This window comes from Saccopteryx leptura, chromosome 2 (genome assembly GCF_036850995.1).
Source record: "Saccopteryx leptura isolate mSacLep1 chromosome 2, mSacLep1_pri_phased_curated, whole genome shotgun sequence".
NCBI lineage: Eukaryota > Metazoa > Chordata > Mammalia > Chiroptera > Emballonuridae > Saccopteryx > Saccopteryx leptura.
The window spans coordinates 332,242,026-332,259,039 of record NC_089504.1 but is presented as its reverse complement, the minus strand read 5'-3'; the positions used below and the strand labels follow the sequence as shown (position 1 = coordinate 332,259,039).

Below are 17,014 nucleotides of genomic sequence, written 5' to 3'. Positions count from 1 at the left end.
GAACATTTAACGAGGAAGTTAACAGACCTGGGTCCCCAGGAGGGGCTCTTTTATAGGCTAAATTCCTTCTTCTAGACACTGACGAAGACTTGGGGATGCTAACCCATCGAAAATTGAGACACCGCAAATTACAAATAAAGGTAATGCAATTAGTTTGCGCAGAAGGTGTGGAACGTGAAGACCCACGCGACAAGGCCTCAGGTTTTCCTTCTCCTTAGGTCTCCACAGGGAGTGTGCTGCTTCCTCCCTTTTACAGAGTGACTGAATCATCTCTCCCTGGGCCTCCCTGCCTTCACCAGAAACCAGAAGTTTTGTTAACACAGCAAATTTCCACAGTTACCTTGTATGTGAAAGTATCTAGCAAAAAGTGCCTGATACATGAATTAGTAACCTAACAAATATCAGTTTCCTTTCTTCCTGCCCAGCTCCTTTCTTCAAGGTCTGTATATCCAGGAGGGTAGATATCTGGGGAAACCACCAGGGAGCAGAATGGGAGACGGGGAGGGCCCAGGCTGAAAACTTTTGATTTCTATTATAAGACTCATGGTACTTTTTTTTTTTCTTAAAAACTATGTGTATTTTTTTCAAATGAAAAATGGAAATGAAATAAAAAATAGGGATAGTTGGTAAGATAACCACCAACAGCACAGGAAGCAATTCCTTCCAGAGCTGCAGAAACCAAAGGGAGTGGATACTGCATTTGCTACAGAGAGCAGGCCGAGCCACCAGCCTGCCCTGGGAGCAGTACACTTAGCCTCTTCATTTGGGTTGCCCAAGGGGAAGCTGTGCTTAGGAACCCTTCTCTGGAGGCCCAAGGTCAGTACCACAGAGCTTACCATGCACTTGCTTTCTTTTTTGAAATTATAAGTATAATGGTTTGCTTGCTACTTCTGAATGCTTTACGATGACTGATCTTAATTTCAAAATAGACTATAAAGAGCTCAAGTAGAACTACCTTTTCTTATAGTTTCTTTTACAATACCTAGCATAGAATCTGATATATCATAGGAACCCAATGAGCTTAAATCACAGAATCTCAGGGCTGAAGGGCACTTTAAAAATAATCAAATTAGTCTGACCTGTGGTGACGCAGTGGATAAAGTGTCGCCCTGAAATGCTGAGGCTGCTGGTTGGAAACCCCAGGCTTGCCCGGTCAAGGCACATATGAGAAGCAACTACTATAAGTTGATGTTTCCTGTTCCCCCACCCCTTCTCTCTCTCTCTCTCTCTCTCTCTCTCTTTCTAAAATCAATAAAATGGTGTGTTTTTTTTAGTTTAAAAAAATTATTAATTTTAGAGAGAGGAGAAAGAAAGAGAAAGGGGGAGAGCAAAAGAGGAGAGAGAAGTGGGAAGCATCAACTCATAGTAGTTTCTTCCTGTATGTACCTTGACCAGGCAAGTCCAGGGTTTTAAACTGGTGACCTCAGCGTTCCAGGTTGACACTTTATCCACTGCGCCACTACAGGTCAGGCTGAAATCAATAAAACAAAATCTCAAAAAACAAACAAACAAAAAACCCCCAAAAAACCAGATTGGATTTTACCTGATAACTTTGTTCTGAGAACACCCAAGAAGTATGTTCATGATAGAAAGGGAGTGACAGGGCCGAGCATGACACCTCCGACTTGGTCCAAGCAGCACCCTAAAGGTCCTGCAGCCAATAGCCTGACCCTTCTGTAAGAGGACAGAACCTTGTGGATGCTGCTGGAGCCTGGGAGGAGGGAGAAGTTCAGCAAACCGAGGCCCAGTGCCACAGTGTGTGGAGAAGCTGGAACAGGTTCTGAAACAGGCTCGAGAGTGGAGGGTGGGTGCCCGGCTCCACAAGCTGATGTGCTTTCCTGCCCTGGCGTGAACGTGCCCCCGGCCTGGTAGCGCATTGGCTCCCACCCTGCCTCCGACAGCTAGGAGCCAGGGCTGAGTGTCTGTCTTCCGCTAGCTTCCATACAGGTGTGGGGGGCTCTGTGCGTGCCCCATTGTTCCACAGTCCCCCCCTCCCCCAGCTGGGTGGCAGTGTGAATGGATTGTAGCTATATTTAGAGTGAAACTCCTGGGGCCACCACAAAGGAGTGACTGCATCTTCAGGAGGCTGGGTGGGTGGGCGGGCGGGAAGGGGACAGGGGAGTGAAGCTATTTTCAGAACACATGTCATTGCTGGCTACAGAGCAAGACTGTGGCCATAATGTGGAGGGAAACAATAGCTGTGGCCAGAGGAAGAGCCTGTTATGTTTCAGGTGGGATGTTTGCAACTGCTCAGGAAACCTGACCCCGCCCGACAGCAGCACAAATCACAGCAAAGCCTCATGGAGGCAGAGAAGAGGTGGGGGGGGGGGGGGATTCACAGGGCCAGTATGAGGTGCCAAGAGGCCACGCCTCATGCCTGGAGAGGATTTTCAGTGACTGCTTTGCCCTGGGGGCCTGGTCTGGAATGAAACACTTCTGACGAACTTCCCAGACAAACCATGTACCCTGCTGTGGTCTCTGGATACCTCCCAAGAAAGGCAATGGGAATGAAGAGAACTGGAAAGGTGGAAAGCAGCAAGGTGGGCAGGACCAACTCAATATGAAGACAACTGTCTCAGGCAACAGGCAAAGCCTAGGCTAAGCTAGAGAGCGTGGACTCAAAGCCCCAGGTGGGCGGATTTGGCCCCCTAACATCCATGAGCCTGCCTGGGAGCCGGGGTTCCAGCTGCACAGGCCCTGAGAGCTGCCCACACCCCTTTTCTGACCTCTAGTCGGCCCCACTCACCAGCCTCTGTGCAACTGCGGAAGCAGGGAAGGACAGGCTGCAGAGGGAGGCCGGGCCCCACCTCCCCCAGCCCCACAGATGAGCTTGGTCCCAGGGCTCTAGGTGCAAGCAGGGAAGTGGGGGTGTGGCTACGGCTCCAAATCTTGGTTGGATTTTATAGCCATCGTGGGGGCCAGGAGGATTTTTTTCAACCCCATCTTCATATACCATTCCCCAAACATGTGTGGTTCCTGTTTTGCTGCATCTGTAAAAGACTCTGGGAGCTGGGGACTGCCTTACACCTCTTGGTTAACACCCCTGGAGACTGATGGAGTTCAGAGCAGTGTAATTTACAGCCCATCTTTCCAATCTTAATTCATTCGATGCTCTTCTCTTCCTTATTGTATTAGTATGACCCAGGTACCTGCCAACAATAATGGCCTCTCTAGCTAGGAGCCTCTCCCCCACTCCCAGGACAATTTATACCTTTTCCTTGGGATTTTCCCCCCTTTAAAGTAAACAAAAAGAGGAAAAATAAGAAAAGGTTAACATGGGTTTGGAGCACTGCAGCCCCGTGGTTCTGGGCAGGGAGCCAATGGCCCGAGGGCACACACATGTGTGTGCTCTCCCAGAAGGGCCTTCACCGGCCCTGTTTTACAGCCACCTCGGCACAGACTCCAGGGTTCACGCATATGGCCAGACAGATGTGTCTGGCTTACGTTCAAGGCTGGAAAATGAAGAATTATGGAAGTGAAGGGCCCCGGGCATTAAAGGGAAGGGGGGAGAAGGGAAGGGGGGAATTTTTCCTCTGCTGAGAAATCCTCCTGTGGCTGTGAGGCTGGAGGAAGAAGGCTGACAGGAGGCAGGGCCGCCAGCAGCGGTTCATGTGGGGCCTGTTCTTAAAGGGGCCACAACAACCCAAGCCCTGGCCAAACCACAGCAGGTCCTCGGTGCCCGGGCCTGAGCAGTCTGCTCTAAAGCAGGAGATGGGAAGAACAGGCTTTCAGACAGACAGCCACTGGTACCAGAAGTCAAGCCTGATACAAGACCTCCTACCTGTAAGGTACAGTTTGTCCTGGAGAGGCAGAACTGAACACAGCGCTCTACACAAGTTCACATCCCTGCAGCACATGTTCCCACAGCATCCTGTCCTTCCCTTTTGTAACAACCCATTCACACTTCAAATCACTGACTTTACCACTCCACTGTACACTCTGGGATGGGGCTTTTTTGCTCACTCCTGTGTCCCCTGACTACTAGTATAGTAGATGTGCACCAACACTTACTAAACTGAGCTGAAGACAAGAGTACCTGATTCCAAGAAGTTCACAGTACAGTGGGGGAACAAGTCCAGAAATAAATGTAATATGAGAGGTGATATAAGTTTCACACATGAAGTATAAATCAGTGCTACAGGAACACTGAGCAGAGAGAGATTAATTCCTCCTGGGGGGAATCAGAGAAAGCTTCACTGGGGAGATGGAGTTTCATCTGGGGATTGAAGGAGGAATAGAATTTCAACAGGTAACAGGAAATGTGGAGCAGAAAAAAGGGAACAGCGTGAACAAAGACTAGAGTGGGAAAGGAGAGGAAGGGTGGTAGTACTGCTGTCCAGGCAGGAGGGCCTTGTCTGGACAGGCACTTTATAGGCACTGTAGTTCTCAAGTCTGAGGTAGGTGGTGTTACCACTTTCATCTTATAGATAAGGCAACAGGCTCGGAGAAATTAAATAATTTGCCCAATGTAAGAATTCACTGGGTTTGGGAAAAGAGGTTGGGAGCACACAAGAAAGCCTTGAATGCCATAATAAGGAATTAGATTTCATTATACAGTGTGTCCGTAAAGTCAAGGTGCACTTTTTTTATTTTTATTTTTTGCATTTTTCTGAAGCTGGAAACGGGGAGAGACAGTCAGACAGACTCCCGCATGCGCCCGACCAGGATCCACCCGGCACGCCCACCAGGGGTGACGCTCTGCCCACCAGGGGGCGATGCTCTGCCCCTCCAGGGCGTCGCTCTGCCGCGACCAGAGCCACTCCAGCGCCTGGGGCAGAGGCCAAGGAGCCATCCCCAGCGCCCGGGCCATCTTTGCTCCAGTGGAGCCTTTGCTGCGGGAGGGGAAGAGAGAGACAGAGAGGAAGGAGGGGGGTGGGGGTGGAGAAGCAAATGGGCGCTTCTCCTATGTGCCCTGGCCGGGAATCGAACCTGGGTCCCCCGCACGCCAGTCCGACGCTCTACCACTGAGCCAACCGGCCAGGGCCTCAAGGTGCACTTTTGACCGGTCACAGGAAAGCAACAAAAGACGATAGAAATGTGAAATCTGCGCCAAATAAAAAGGAAAACTCTCCCAGTTTCTGTAGGATGACGTGGCAGCATGCGCGCATGCACAGATGATACGGTACAGAGGAAAGTTCAGTGTGTTCTGTGGCTCGCTAAATTCAAATCCATGACCAAAGTGCAACGTGAATATTGGCGCGTTTATGACGAAGCGCCACCACATAGGAATAACATTACTTGGTGGGATAAGCAGTTGAAGGAAACCAGCAGTTTGGTGGAGAAACCCTGTTCTGGTAGGCCATCAGTCAGTGACGAGTCTGTAGAGGTTATACGGGATAGCTACCTAAGGAGCCCTAAAAAAATCTGTGTGTGAGCCCACATCGAACTGCACTGAATAGGTATGAAACTGGGAGAGTTTTCCTTTTATTTGGTGCAGATTTCACATTTCTATCATCTTTTGTTGCTTTCCTGTGATCGGTTAAAAGTGCACCATGACTTTACGGACACACTGTATTAGCCAAGCAAAGGCACTGATGATTTCTGAGTAGGGGAATATCTCTTTTGGGAAGAGAAGGATGAAAACATGTAAGATGCATTGGAGGCAGTGAACCTGGCATGCAGACTATGTACCACACAACTCCAAGAGGTCCCATTCAGACTACAAGGTAACGGCACCCCCGGGAGTTTGCAATACAGAAGTCTTGACTGCTATAACCCAAGTCAGTATCTGGACTAGACTCACAATAGTAGCATTGAGCAGAGAGGAGAGAAGGGAATAAATGAGTAAAGAGATATATTTAAAAAATTTTTAAAGATTTTATTTATTTTAGAGAGGAAAGAGAAAGAAGTAGGGGAGGAGCAGGAAGCATCAACTCCCATATGTGCCTTGACCAGGGTTTCGAACTGGCAACCTCAGTATTCTAGGTCGATGCTTTATCCACTGTGCCACCACTGGTCAGGCGATAAGATTTAATTAAAAAAAAAATCAGACCTCAAAGCTTAAAACCTAGCGAGTAATTTAAGATAATGCTCTAGCATGACCTTTCTCTCTCTCTCCTCTTTAAAAGCAATAAAATCGGGTTTGTGTGTGTGTGTGACAGAGACAGAGTGAGAGACAGACAGGAAAAATAGAGATGAGAAGCATCAATTCTTTGTTGTAGCACCTTAGTTGTTCTTTTATCTTTTATTGCTTTCTCATATGTGCCTTGACTGGGGGGCTACAGCAGAGCGAGTGACCCCTTGCTCAAGGCAGCGACCTTAGGCTTCAAACCAGTGACCTTTGAGCTCAAGCCAGCAACCATGGGGTCATGTCTATGATCCCATGCTCAAGCCAGCAACCCTGTGCTCAAGCTGGTGAGCCTGTGCTGAAGCCGGTGACCTTGGGGTTTTGAACCTGGGTCCTCTGCATCCCAGTCCGATGCTGGTCAGGCTAAAATCAATTAAATCTAAAAAAAAAAAAAAAAGATGATACTCTAGTTGTGATCATCTAATAAGTCACTGAACAAATATTTGCTGAGTGGCCACTCATGTGCTGAGACTAAGCAGTAACAGAAAGAAAAGAGGAGACCAAACAAAGAACAGTAGTGAGGAGGCCTATGTCAACAGAGGGAGAGAGAGGATGAGGGTTCACATGTGTTAAATTGAGGCTGGAGGAAGGTTACTTCAAAGTCCAAAGCTAAAAGAAAGTCAACTATGATGGGAACTGAGACTTGATAGACAGGTTCTTGGTGACTTATGACATAACAGATTATATAATTGCTAGGTTGAGAGTCAAGAAATAGAGGTGGTGAGTCTAGGCAGAACTTTTGGAAAGACTGCTGGTAAAGAAAAAGGAAAAAAAGAGCCATAGAGGCTCTAGTCATTTGCTCAGTGGTAGAGCATCAGCCTGGCATATGGAAGTCCTGGATTTGATTCCCAGTCAGGGCACACAGGAGAAGCGACCATCTGCTTCTCCAACCCCCTCCCCACCCCTCTCTATCTCTCTCTTACCCTCTCACAGCCATGGCTTGAATGGTTTGAGCAAAGCTGACCCTGGGCACTGAGGATGGCTCCATGGCCTTGCTCCAGGCACTAAAATAGCTCAGTTGCCAAGCAATGGAGCAGCTGTCCCAAAAGGCAGAACATCCCCTGGTCGGGGGCTTGCTGGGTGGATCCTGGACAGGACTCATGTGGGAGTCTCTCTGCCTCCCCATCTCTCACTTAAAAAAAAAGAAAAAAGAAAAGAAAAAAACCCACAGGACAGGAAGAAAGACAGTGTGGGATAAAGTTGCTTTGTGGGCCACAGGAGGCTAAAGAGGCAGTCATACCAGGGTGGGTGATGCCGGTACAGGTATCACACACTTGACTCCAGTGTCAGGGGGACATGAATATGTCTAAAGAACAACGAATCCCAAATGGTATTTATTCCCTTCCCAGCCAGGGCTCTGTTAGGTGATTAGAGTAGCACCAGACCACAATGACCATTTATGGAGCACATATTGTGTGCCATGCATTGTGCTAAGCACTTTATAGGGGCCAGTTTCTGTAGGTCTCACAGCAATTCTCAGATGTAGTGCTGAAAGCACTTTCACTTTAAAGATGAGAACAGGCTTTGAGGAATTAAACAATATGCCTAAAATCACAAAGCTAGTAAGCGTTGGAGCCCAGGTCTGCTTGACCACATGTGCTGAGGACTGCCAAGGGTTAGGGGCATCTAAAAAGAGCTGAAAATAAGACATTTCTAAAGATCCCTGATGCTTCCCCATGCATACAGTTAAATGGGGGAGTGTGACTGGTTGTTCCCCGTCTTTCCTGAGTCCTAGCTAAGAGGAAGTAAGCTTATAGGGTAAGAGGGCAGACCTGGAAGAGCCACAAAGAAAAACTTACTGCAAGTGGAGGTATGGGTCCACAAGAGGACTGATGGTAGAAGAGTCCTTGTGTGGAGATCAAGTATTTTCTCTCTAGGAAGGTTTAGTGTCTGCAGAAGGGCTTGGCCATCACACTGGTAATCTAGATAAGCAGACTGTGGCCATGACATCCTTCCCTCTGAGAACAGGTGTTCTTAACAGAGAATCCCTGACCTCTCTGGGAGTACATGGGTAAGTTCAGGGTATCTTCAAAACCTCTGAAATTGAGTGGAAGATCGTGTATTCACAGATACTAGCTGGGGGAGAAGTTTTCAACAGATTCTCTAAGAACTTGCTCCTGCCTGGAGCCTAGGAGGAGGAAGCCTACAGACACCAAATGTGCTACCAGAGTTTAGTGACAAAAAAAGAAAACAGGGGTGGAAGCAGTCATGTGAACTCTTCCTGAGATGAAGCTGCTCATCCCTACTCCCTGCTTACATCTCCCTCTTGCCCTGTCCCACACCACCCTGATGCCCTGATGGGAACCACCTGCCCTAGGCAGGCCCCACCTGGATCTTTTCTTGGCGACGCTGCTGCTCAGCTATCTTCCTGGCCAGAGCCAGCTTCTTAGCCCGAAGTTCCCTGATGTCATCCTCGCCCCCGCTGCCTTCAGCCTCTGAGTCTTCTTCAAAGTCTTCAATCACCACATCTTCCTCCTTTGGGTGGTAGAACAGGCCAGGGAAGAGAGGAGACTGTGAGCCCATGACACTTCTGTTCTTCCAGCACCCCCATGGCACGCTTATTCAGACCATTTCTTGCAAAGGGCCCCAAGGTGTAAAAGGGTAAAGAGAAGCTGTCACTCTCTCCACCCACCAATTGCTCCCTTTGGTACTCTATGGCTCTTTCTGAATCTCATAGTTATAGACCCATACCATGAGTCCCTCTCATACACATATTTTCATGCTTATACTCACAGTTCTCCATTCTCTTTTGCACACACTCACAGTCAAACTTTGGGTCTATTTTCATTTTGAAATCACCAAAGGGAAAAACAACAGAGAAAGTTAAACCACCCAGTTTAAATCTAGTTCTTACTAATGATCTGATAGGAATAAATTCTGGCCAATAGCTGGGAGTTAGGCGTAGAAGCTCCCTTGCCCCAGATGGCGTCAGGGAGCAGATGGTGTAGCTCAGCAGACCTTGCCCTGGTTTCTTTATAAGACTCCATCCTGGTGGTGTCATGGCTGCTGGACCCCTTATAGGAATTCACATGACATGACCTTGCTCAGCTGCCCTACTGGCAGCCTGGGAGATGGCTGGCTAGCTTAAGGAGTCTCTGCCAGGCTGGTGGGGCCCTCCCCAGGGATGGCACCTCCCTGCTTGCAGCTTCAGCTCTCAGAAGCCACTGCTCCCCGGGTGGTCCTAGGCTCCATTCCTCACTCTCTCACTTTTGGCCTTGGTCAGTAGAGAACATGCAGCTGCCCAAGAAACTTCCTTTGAGGAACAGGGTTAGCATGGGAAATAGGAGTGATTTAGTAGAAGATTCCTGTGTTTCTAACTGGATGATAATGACAATGATTATGACAATAACGGCTACCATTTACTGAGAGCTTAGTACTGGCCAAGGACAGGGCTGTTTTTCATGTGTTAACTCATGTAATACTCACCATGGCCTGTAAAACAGATGCTATTAAAATCCCTATTTTACAAATGAACAAACTCTAAATGAAAAGGTTTAGAGTTAAACAATTTGCTCAAGGTCACAAAACTAGTAAGTGGCAGAGCAGGGATTTGAACTCCAATGAGTCCAACTCCAAAGTCTGTGCTCTTGTCAATACCACCAAACAGCACAGCGGTGGGGATCTGAATCTAGACAGTAAGCCCAGACCCATCCTTTAGTAGCTCAGCTGCACCAGATCTCCCAAAGGCCCACCCACGTCCTGTTCAGTACATGCTGCTATGTCCACTAACTGTCCAACTCAAGATGATATTCTAATGGATTCTCTTGGCTGAAAGTGGCTGGTAAAAGTGTGTGGGTGAGTAGGTGATGCTATGTCTTAGGGAGCAGAATCTAAGGTGGTAAGACAGGTGTTTTGGTAGCATCCATAAAGAACTAGGTTATGATCTCTTCATGAAAAATGATGGCTAAAGAAACATCTACCTCTTCTTTCTCAAGTCAACTTATGTGACTCAGTCTTATAGTCTGGGGAGAGATGAGATATCAGGATGGGACCAGAACTCCACTATCCTAAGAGATCTCAAGGGTCTGGGCTGCTGTCTACAGTCACCACTCATTTGACAACCCACAGGCTATAATGTTCACATGGTTCACTTCCAGAGACGCCCCGGCCCTGGGAAGGAGGAAGACACTACGTATTTACTTCCTTGTTTGTAGGGTTAACCTGGACTGGAGTGAGTGGAACAGGATGCCTGACTAGGCTATGAGAGTCTGCCTACTCTGATCAGGAATATACTGGGTTATCATGGGGCTCAGAGTGAGCTTAACTGAGGTCAAAAGAGGGTCAGCAGCAAAAAAAAAAAAAAAAAAAAAAAAAAAAGAGGGTCAGCAAGGCCCGTCTGAGGTTTGCTCAGGGCTCAGCTCTCACAGCAAACGAGGAAGTGCCGGGTTATGAAATTACACAGACCAGGGTAAGTAGGGTTTCCCAGGGGCCACTAACATAAAGGAACTCAGGAGGCTCGTGGGAAAAGGAAGAAGTGGGCAGCGTGGCATGGGTCACAACCTTTGTCTGGTTAATAAGACTTAGAAGAAGGAGAGAGAAAGAGTGTGGCACAGCCAAGAACTGGGACCAGAGAGCTGGTCTGTTCCTTGTAAGATCCCCTCCTTAGTCTTCTCTGGGCCTCACTTGTCTAACTTGCTTTGGCACTGCAGGATCCACTGGCCAGAGGACATCTCTTTATAGCAATCCTGGAGAACTAGTCTTTCTGACCTTCCACTGCCTGCCTCAGTGTTACTGTGTGGGTGAGATAACTGACTGAGCACTGCCCCACCCATGCTTCCCTACACAGTACCCAGGGCTTGGGTGGCACTGCTCTGTCCTGCCAATGCCTGGACATCTCGATGGCTTTAGCAATCCACTGTCTCCTCCCATGCCGACAGCTCATTCTTTCCCGTTATTCCCTGCCCCGTTTTCATCTGGAGAGTCTGGAATCATGGGCTCAGCTTTATCCCTGGAACTACCTCTGTCCTGGAAGCTGAGCCCTGTATCATCAGGGGTGGGGTGGGGTTCTCCAGCAATTCTAATGAAGCCATCCAAGACTTTGCTGCTCTGAAGACTCTGAACCAAAGGTGGCTACTCTATCACTGCTTCAAATCACAAATGACAGCTTCCAGCTGACATCTGGCTTCCCTGGCCTGTTGCTGATTTCATCCCTGTACCCCACCCTGCTCCACCAGGCGCTTGAGACTGTTGCGGGCCAAATGACTGTGTTGGCCTATGGGTGACCTGGCCTCTGGCTAGAATTGCTTCCGTCCCTTCCTTAAGTCCCACGTTCCTTCCCACCTAAGTCCCCTCTGTCTTTAACACTGTGGGGTAAAAAAGAAGGTAAGAATCAACCACCAGGAAAAGTGAGCTGTGTGTACACACACTCAGACAGAGTTACCCACACCCAGACACACAGCAGGGCGGCTGGCAGTGATATTAAACACGCATACACGCCAACTGTTACACACTCACATTTACTCAGAACCCGCAGACAGCAGGGAAGCTGGCAGCAGTGTTCAACTTAAACTGACACACAAGCCCAGCACATACACACCCATGACAACAATCACCCCCAGAAAAGATACATATATGCATGGCAGGGCCACTGCCAGTGGGTTTAGCAGGGGTGGGTACACACAGGCTCATGCGTGCACACACTAGGGCACGCACACACAGTCTGGAGTGAAGCAAGGGCTACAGGAACAACCAAGGGCAAACAAACAAGAGGAGAATTCCTTAATCACATCAGGATGTGCAGGAGGGAGGGAGGGAGGGAATTAGGGAGGGAGGGTAGGCTGGGGGAGGGGGTGATTTTCCACACGGGGCCAGCAATGTCAGCTCTTCCTGTACGTGTGCTAGAGGCTGGAGTTCGGGCCTGTGCTGCGCTGAGCTCCACACATCTATAAACTTGATCCTCAGCCTGAACCCTAACACCCCCCCCCCCCAACTCTCTTTCCTAAGCCTCCAGAGCTGCACATTATTAAACTCTTTCTTTCCCTCCCTTCTCCTCCAATGCAACATTAAAAAGAAGCATCTGGAACTTGTAGCAGAGATGGAGGCACTGGGGTGGGACTGGCAGGAAGGGGCACCAGCAGAGTGCACTCTTGAGAAGTTGGCTGGTCACGTTAACATCGACACTGCTTTGAGCGGTGGTTATAAATAACCAGGGGTAGAAGCTGAAGCCATGGGCAGAGCAGGACTGGAGGGGGAGGGAAGGGAGCCTTCCCTCTGCCACAGCGGGCTCTTCCCGCATAGTACCTCATCTTCCAGTTGTTTTCCCTCTTGGCTTCCCATTTCCTTTCCCATGGTGTCTGGGACGGGTGCCACTGACACATATTTTCCACCCTTGAATGCCAGCAGAGGCTCTTCTTGTCCACAAAGGGCTTCCAGAAAATACTTCAGCACTGTGACCCTTTTGCAGTCGGCTGCAATAACCTACAGGGCAAAAGGGAGAGAAGAAAAACAGCATTTTCTGAAAGGGAAGATGAAGATGAGAGACACTGTTGGCTGTGGGGCACATAAGAAATGTGTCGAAGTTGCTGGGCAAGGGAGACAGAATGAGCACATGCGCGTGGGAGTGTATGTCAGCGAGGGCCAAAGGTGGTGAGGACCAAGTTCTTCTGAGGGAAGAAAGTCACCACCATCTCTCCTGGGGTCATCTCTAGGGTAGCAGACAACCCTGGGACCAATGACAGTCATTCTTTGGGGGTTTGCCTTTCTTCCCCTGAAGTCCTGATATTTAAAAAGACTAAATTAAGTTCTTTTAAGTTTGGTTTCTGATAGAAGGGTGGAGTGCAAATCACTGGCTTTCAGAGAACACAGCTTTCTGGTCCCCCTCACTGCTCATCTCCATTCTTCTCCCAGCTACCCTCTCCCCAGACTCCCAAATAGAGAACGTTCATCCTGAGTGCAAAATGAATGATGAGGGCTTTCTTGGCTGTTTCATTTCAGTCAGATCATTTTGGGCTTCTCCTGACGGGTTCCTGCCCCACCTAAGAGCTTCTTATACTCAAGAGACTGGGGTCAGGCAGGAAATTGTTGTCAGGAGAAGGGAGACAGGCAAGGCAGGTGGGGGGTGTTTCACCAAAGCTCTGTTCCTCTAGGAGTTCATGCCATCCCGGTCCCATGTGGCCACATGAGCACATAAGTCAGTGCTGTTAGAGAAGCTGGGGCTGATTTAGCTGAAATGAAATTCAATACCTTGAGCAATCATCAAATTTGTAAGTGTCTCAGATGAAGTTTCCATAGTCACCCTGTCTGGGGTCCTTCTCCTGAGACCACACACGCATGGCCTCACCTGCAGACCCATCTACTTTGCTTGCGCCCTCTCGTGCCCTTTTCTTCATCTGACCTCTGGGGTCCTCTCCTCCGTATGACAGGGCACTCACCAAGGCAGAGGAAAAGGCTCTGCTTGATCTGGAGCTCGGAAGCTAAGAAAGGCCAATCCACACATGGAAACACACTTCAGTGGCCAGATATGCCACAGGGTGGCAGCCCATTCTCATCATCACTAACGTTAGCCCATACTGAATGTCCTCTGCCCCCCAATGCTTTTCCATTCCACAATGTGAAAGAGAATTCTACGTCTCTACCACATAGTAAAGTATTAACTTGGAGGCTGTCTTTGATTGTTTGCTCACTGCTTTACAGGTGCATTTGCTATACCCTCACGTAGACAATAACCCCATTGGTGGCAAAACTACATATCTTCTTAGCACCTGTCCTTAGCACACCTTGCCAGGGAGTGGGGCACATAGGAGGCTCACATTAAGGACTGACAGGCACAGGGAAACTTGGCTGGGTACCACAGGAGCAGATGAGGCAGGCATGATCCATAACCTCTAGATTCTAGAGGTTCTAGAGTCTAGAACACTGTGGAAAAGTGCACCACTGTGCCAGCTGGTGCTATGTAACTCCATGCTCTACCACCTTTCCCAGCAACACATGCTACTGTCTTGCCTAGGAGAGACCCCTGCTCATCCTCACCAATGGCCCTGGAGTCATTACAGGCCTGAATCTCAGGCTAAGTACTTCAACCACCTCCACCTGAGAGGCAGACCTAAAAGGTGTTCAGCTACCCAGGAAAGGCTTTGGAAAGAATAGCTGTCTTGAGCTTGGCATGCCAGGTCCTAGGCTTACACTTCCTTGAAGGAGGAAGGAAGCATTCCTTGAACCAGGGCAGGTAACCATGGATTCCATCATGTGTATTCAAACATGTGATGAGGAAGGCTAGAAATACAGAAGCAGGGGCTAAAAGGCATTAAAGAACAGAGCTGAAATGAGTAATAGCCTGGCAGGCAGCACGCACAGTGGCCTCCCTGCATCCCCAGTCTCACACTTGCAGAGGAAACTTCTGCATTTCCACAAGACTGCCAGTTTCCTCTCTGTGGTCTAATTTTAACCACCTTGTCATTATAGTGTGTGTCAGCCACCTGACCCCACTATGACCTCTGACCTTATGCCCCAGCTACTGCTTGCACTATGGAGAATTATGTAATGGGTTCAGGACTTTCCTTTTCGGTGTGAGGCTGCTACTGTTGAATGGTTAGGAGGTGGGGGTTAAGGGGTGGAAAGAGGAGAGAGAAAAAGGTTGCCAGGAACCTTGCCATCACCTGGATGGTGAGAGGTTATGCTGGCACTCTCTTTCCTATAATGTGCAGCAGGAATCTGCCCAGAAGAGGAGAGTGTGCTTTTGGGTGTGTGCGCACTGCTAGGAGGGCAGGAAAACTCCTGTTGTTAGAGCATAGGCTGGGTGGCATGCTGCATGGCTCAGGAAGTATGTGATTCCTGGCCAAGAGGGAGAAAGGCCGCATGTGTGGACATGGGACTCCTGGAGATGGGGATTTCCAGGGCACAGCGGGACTTAGGGATGCAGACATCCTGAGCCTGCCTACAGCACATCCTTGGAAGATCAGTGGGAAATGCCATTCATAGGGACTCAAAAGCAAAATGGACCCACTCCCACTCCCTTTATCATTTTCTTTCTTTTAAAAAAAATTTATTTATTGATTTTAGAAAGAGAGATGAAGAGAGAGAGTGGAGGGGGGAAGAGAGACAGAGACATCAATTTTTTGTTCCACTTATATGCATTCATTGTTTGTTTTTTTTGTTTTTTTCTGAAGTTAGAAATGGGGAGGCAGTCAGACAGACTCCCGCATGCGCCCGACCGGGATCCACCTGGCACGCCCACCAGGGGGCGATGCTCTGCCCATCTGGGGCGTTGCTCTGTTGCAACCAGAGCCATTCTAGCACCTGAGGCAGAGGCCACAGAGCCATCCTCAGCACCCGGGCCATCTTTGCTCCAATGGAGCCCCGGCTGCAGGAGGGGAAGAGAGAGACAGAGAGGAAGGAGAGGGGGAGGGGTGGAGAAGCAGATGGACGCCCCTCCTGTGTGCCCTGGCCGGGAATCGAACCCGGGACTCCCGCACGCCAGGCCAACGCTCCACCACTGAGCCAATTGGCCAGGGCCAGGGTTTTTTAATAATTTTTTTTCCTTGTATTCTTCCAAAGTGAGAAGCGGGGGCGGGGGGGGGGGGGAGACACAGACAGACTCCTGCATGCGCCCCACCGGGATCCACCCAGCATGCCCACCAGGAGGCGATGCTCCACCCATCTGGGGTACCGCTCCACTGCAACCTGAGCCATTCCAACACCTGAGGCAGATGCCATGGAGCCATCCCCAGTGCCCAGGCCAACCCTGCTCCAGTGGAGCCCTGGCTGCAGGAGGGGAAGAGAGAGATAGAAGAAAGGGGGGAGGATGGAGAAGCAGATGGGCGCCTCTCCTATGTGCCCCGGCCAGGAATTGAACCTGGGACCTCCACACAATGGACCAGCGCTCCACCACAAAGCCAACCGGCCAGAGCATTGGTTGATTCTTATATCTGCCCTGACTGGGGATGGAACCCTCAACTTTGGTATATTGGGATGACGTGCTAATCAACTGATCTACCTGGCCAAGGCTCCCTTTTTCATTTTCACCCAGTTTAGAAGGCACCTGGTTTCCCTGAGATTTTGTTTACTATGGCCATTAGTCCATGCTCTAGGGCAAGGGCACTCCTGGCTGACTGTCAAAGGGGCTTTGATCCAGTGGGGTCTCTGAGCTGGTGCTAAGAGGCCTGAAAAAGACTATCTATTTGGAGAGACAAAAGTCACCCAGTCTTTTAGAAGAGTGTCCCTGCTTCTCTGCAAACAACTAGTAGGGAGACAGCCAAGGTTGTACTCAGTCTCCTTAGCTTTCCATAGTGCATTGTGGGGGTGAGAAATGGGGTTCCATCTTTTTGGTAGACAGGGAACTAAAAGGCAGAAAGTCTAGGGCTTGCCCAGGGGCACAGAAAAGCAATCCGTGTCTAGTCTGCTGGCCTATCAGCGAAAGCATTCTGCTTTATGGTAGGAGGAATGAGCCAGAGGGGTAAGGACCACAGTTCTCTTGTCCCTGGAGTATCACAGGTTTATGGGAATACTCTCCTAGACAAAAGCCTCCAGCACTTGAGTTGGGGGGGAAAGTTTAAATATGGTTAATAAGGGACATCATGATGAAAGAAGCCCTTCAAACCACTCACAATGAGCCAACGCCAAGATAATCTCTGGCTGGCCAAGGAGGACTTCCTGGTAGAAGAGGGGTTAAAGCTAGGCTCCCTGCTTGGAGAGGAAGGAGTCCAGATGAAGTCTATGACATAATCTCCACAACAGTTCTGTTTGTGAGTACATTTTTCCATTCTGTATCAATGAAAAACAGAGAATGTAAGTGGTATGTACATTGTAGCTCTGGGCAAACTCTAGATTCTCTGAGGGGAAAGAGCTGGCAGGAGAGCGTTCCTTGCCCGGCTGTTAACAGGTTGGGCTGGACTGGGGCTAAAGGTGGGGAAAAGGGCTCCTGGCCAGGGGATAACCCAGGAACCTTTTCAGTGGCAGTCATGGCCCTTCTGGGAGGGGGACTCACTGCATAGATTATTGGGAACTCCAAAG

At 49.3% G+C, this 17,014-nt stretch overlaps 1 protein-coding gene across 7 annotated transcripts in view; it reads right to left on the bottom strand.

Annotated features, from left to right (window-relative positions):
• SMG6 (SMG6 nonsense mediated mRNA decay factor) overlaps positions 1-17,014 on the bottom strand; it is a 285,008-nt gene that overhangs the window by 11,600 nt on the left and 256,394 nt on the right. For all 7 annotated transcript variants that reach the window (XM_066363488.1, XM_066363494.1, XM_066363493.1 and 4 more), the window contains 2 exons: positions 12,308-12,484; positions 8,396-8,542 (listed from right to left, as the gene is read on the bottom strand). In XM_066363488.1, the coding sequence (XP_066219585.1) occupies positions 8,396-8,542; positions 12,308-12,484 (324 nt within the window). The remainder of the gene's footprint in view (positions 1-8,395; positions 8,543-12,307; positions 12,485-17,014) is intronic.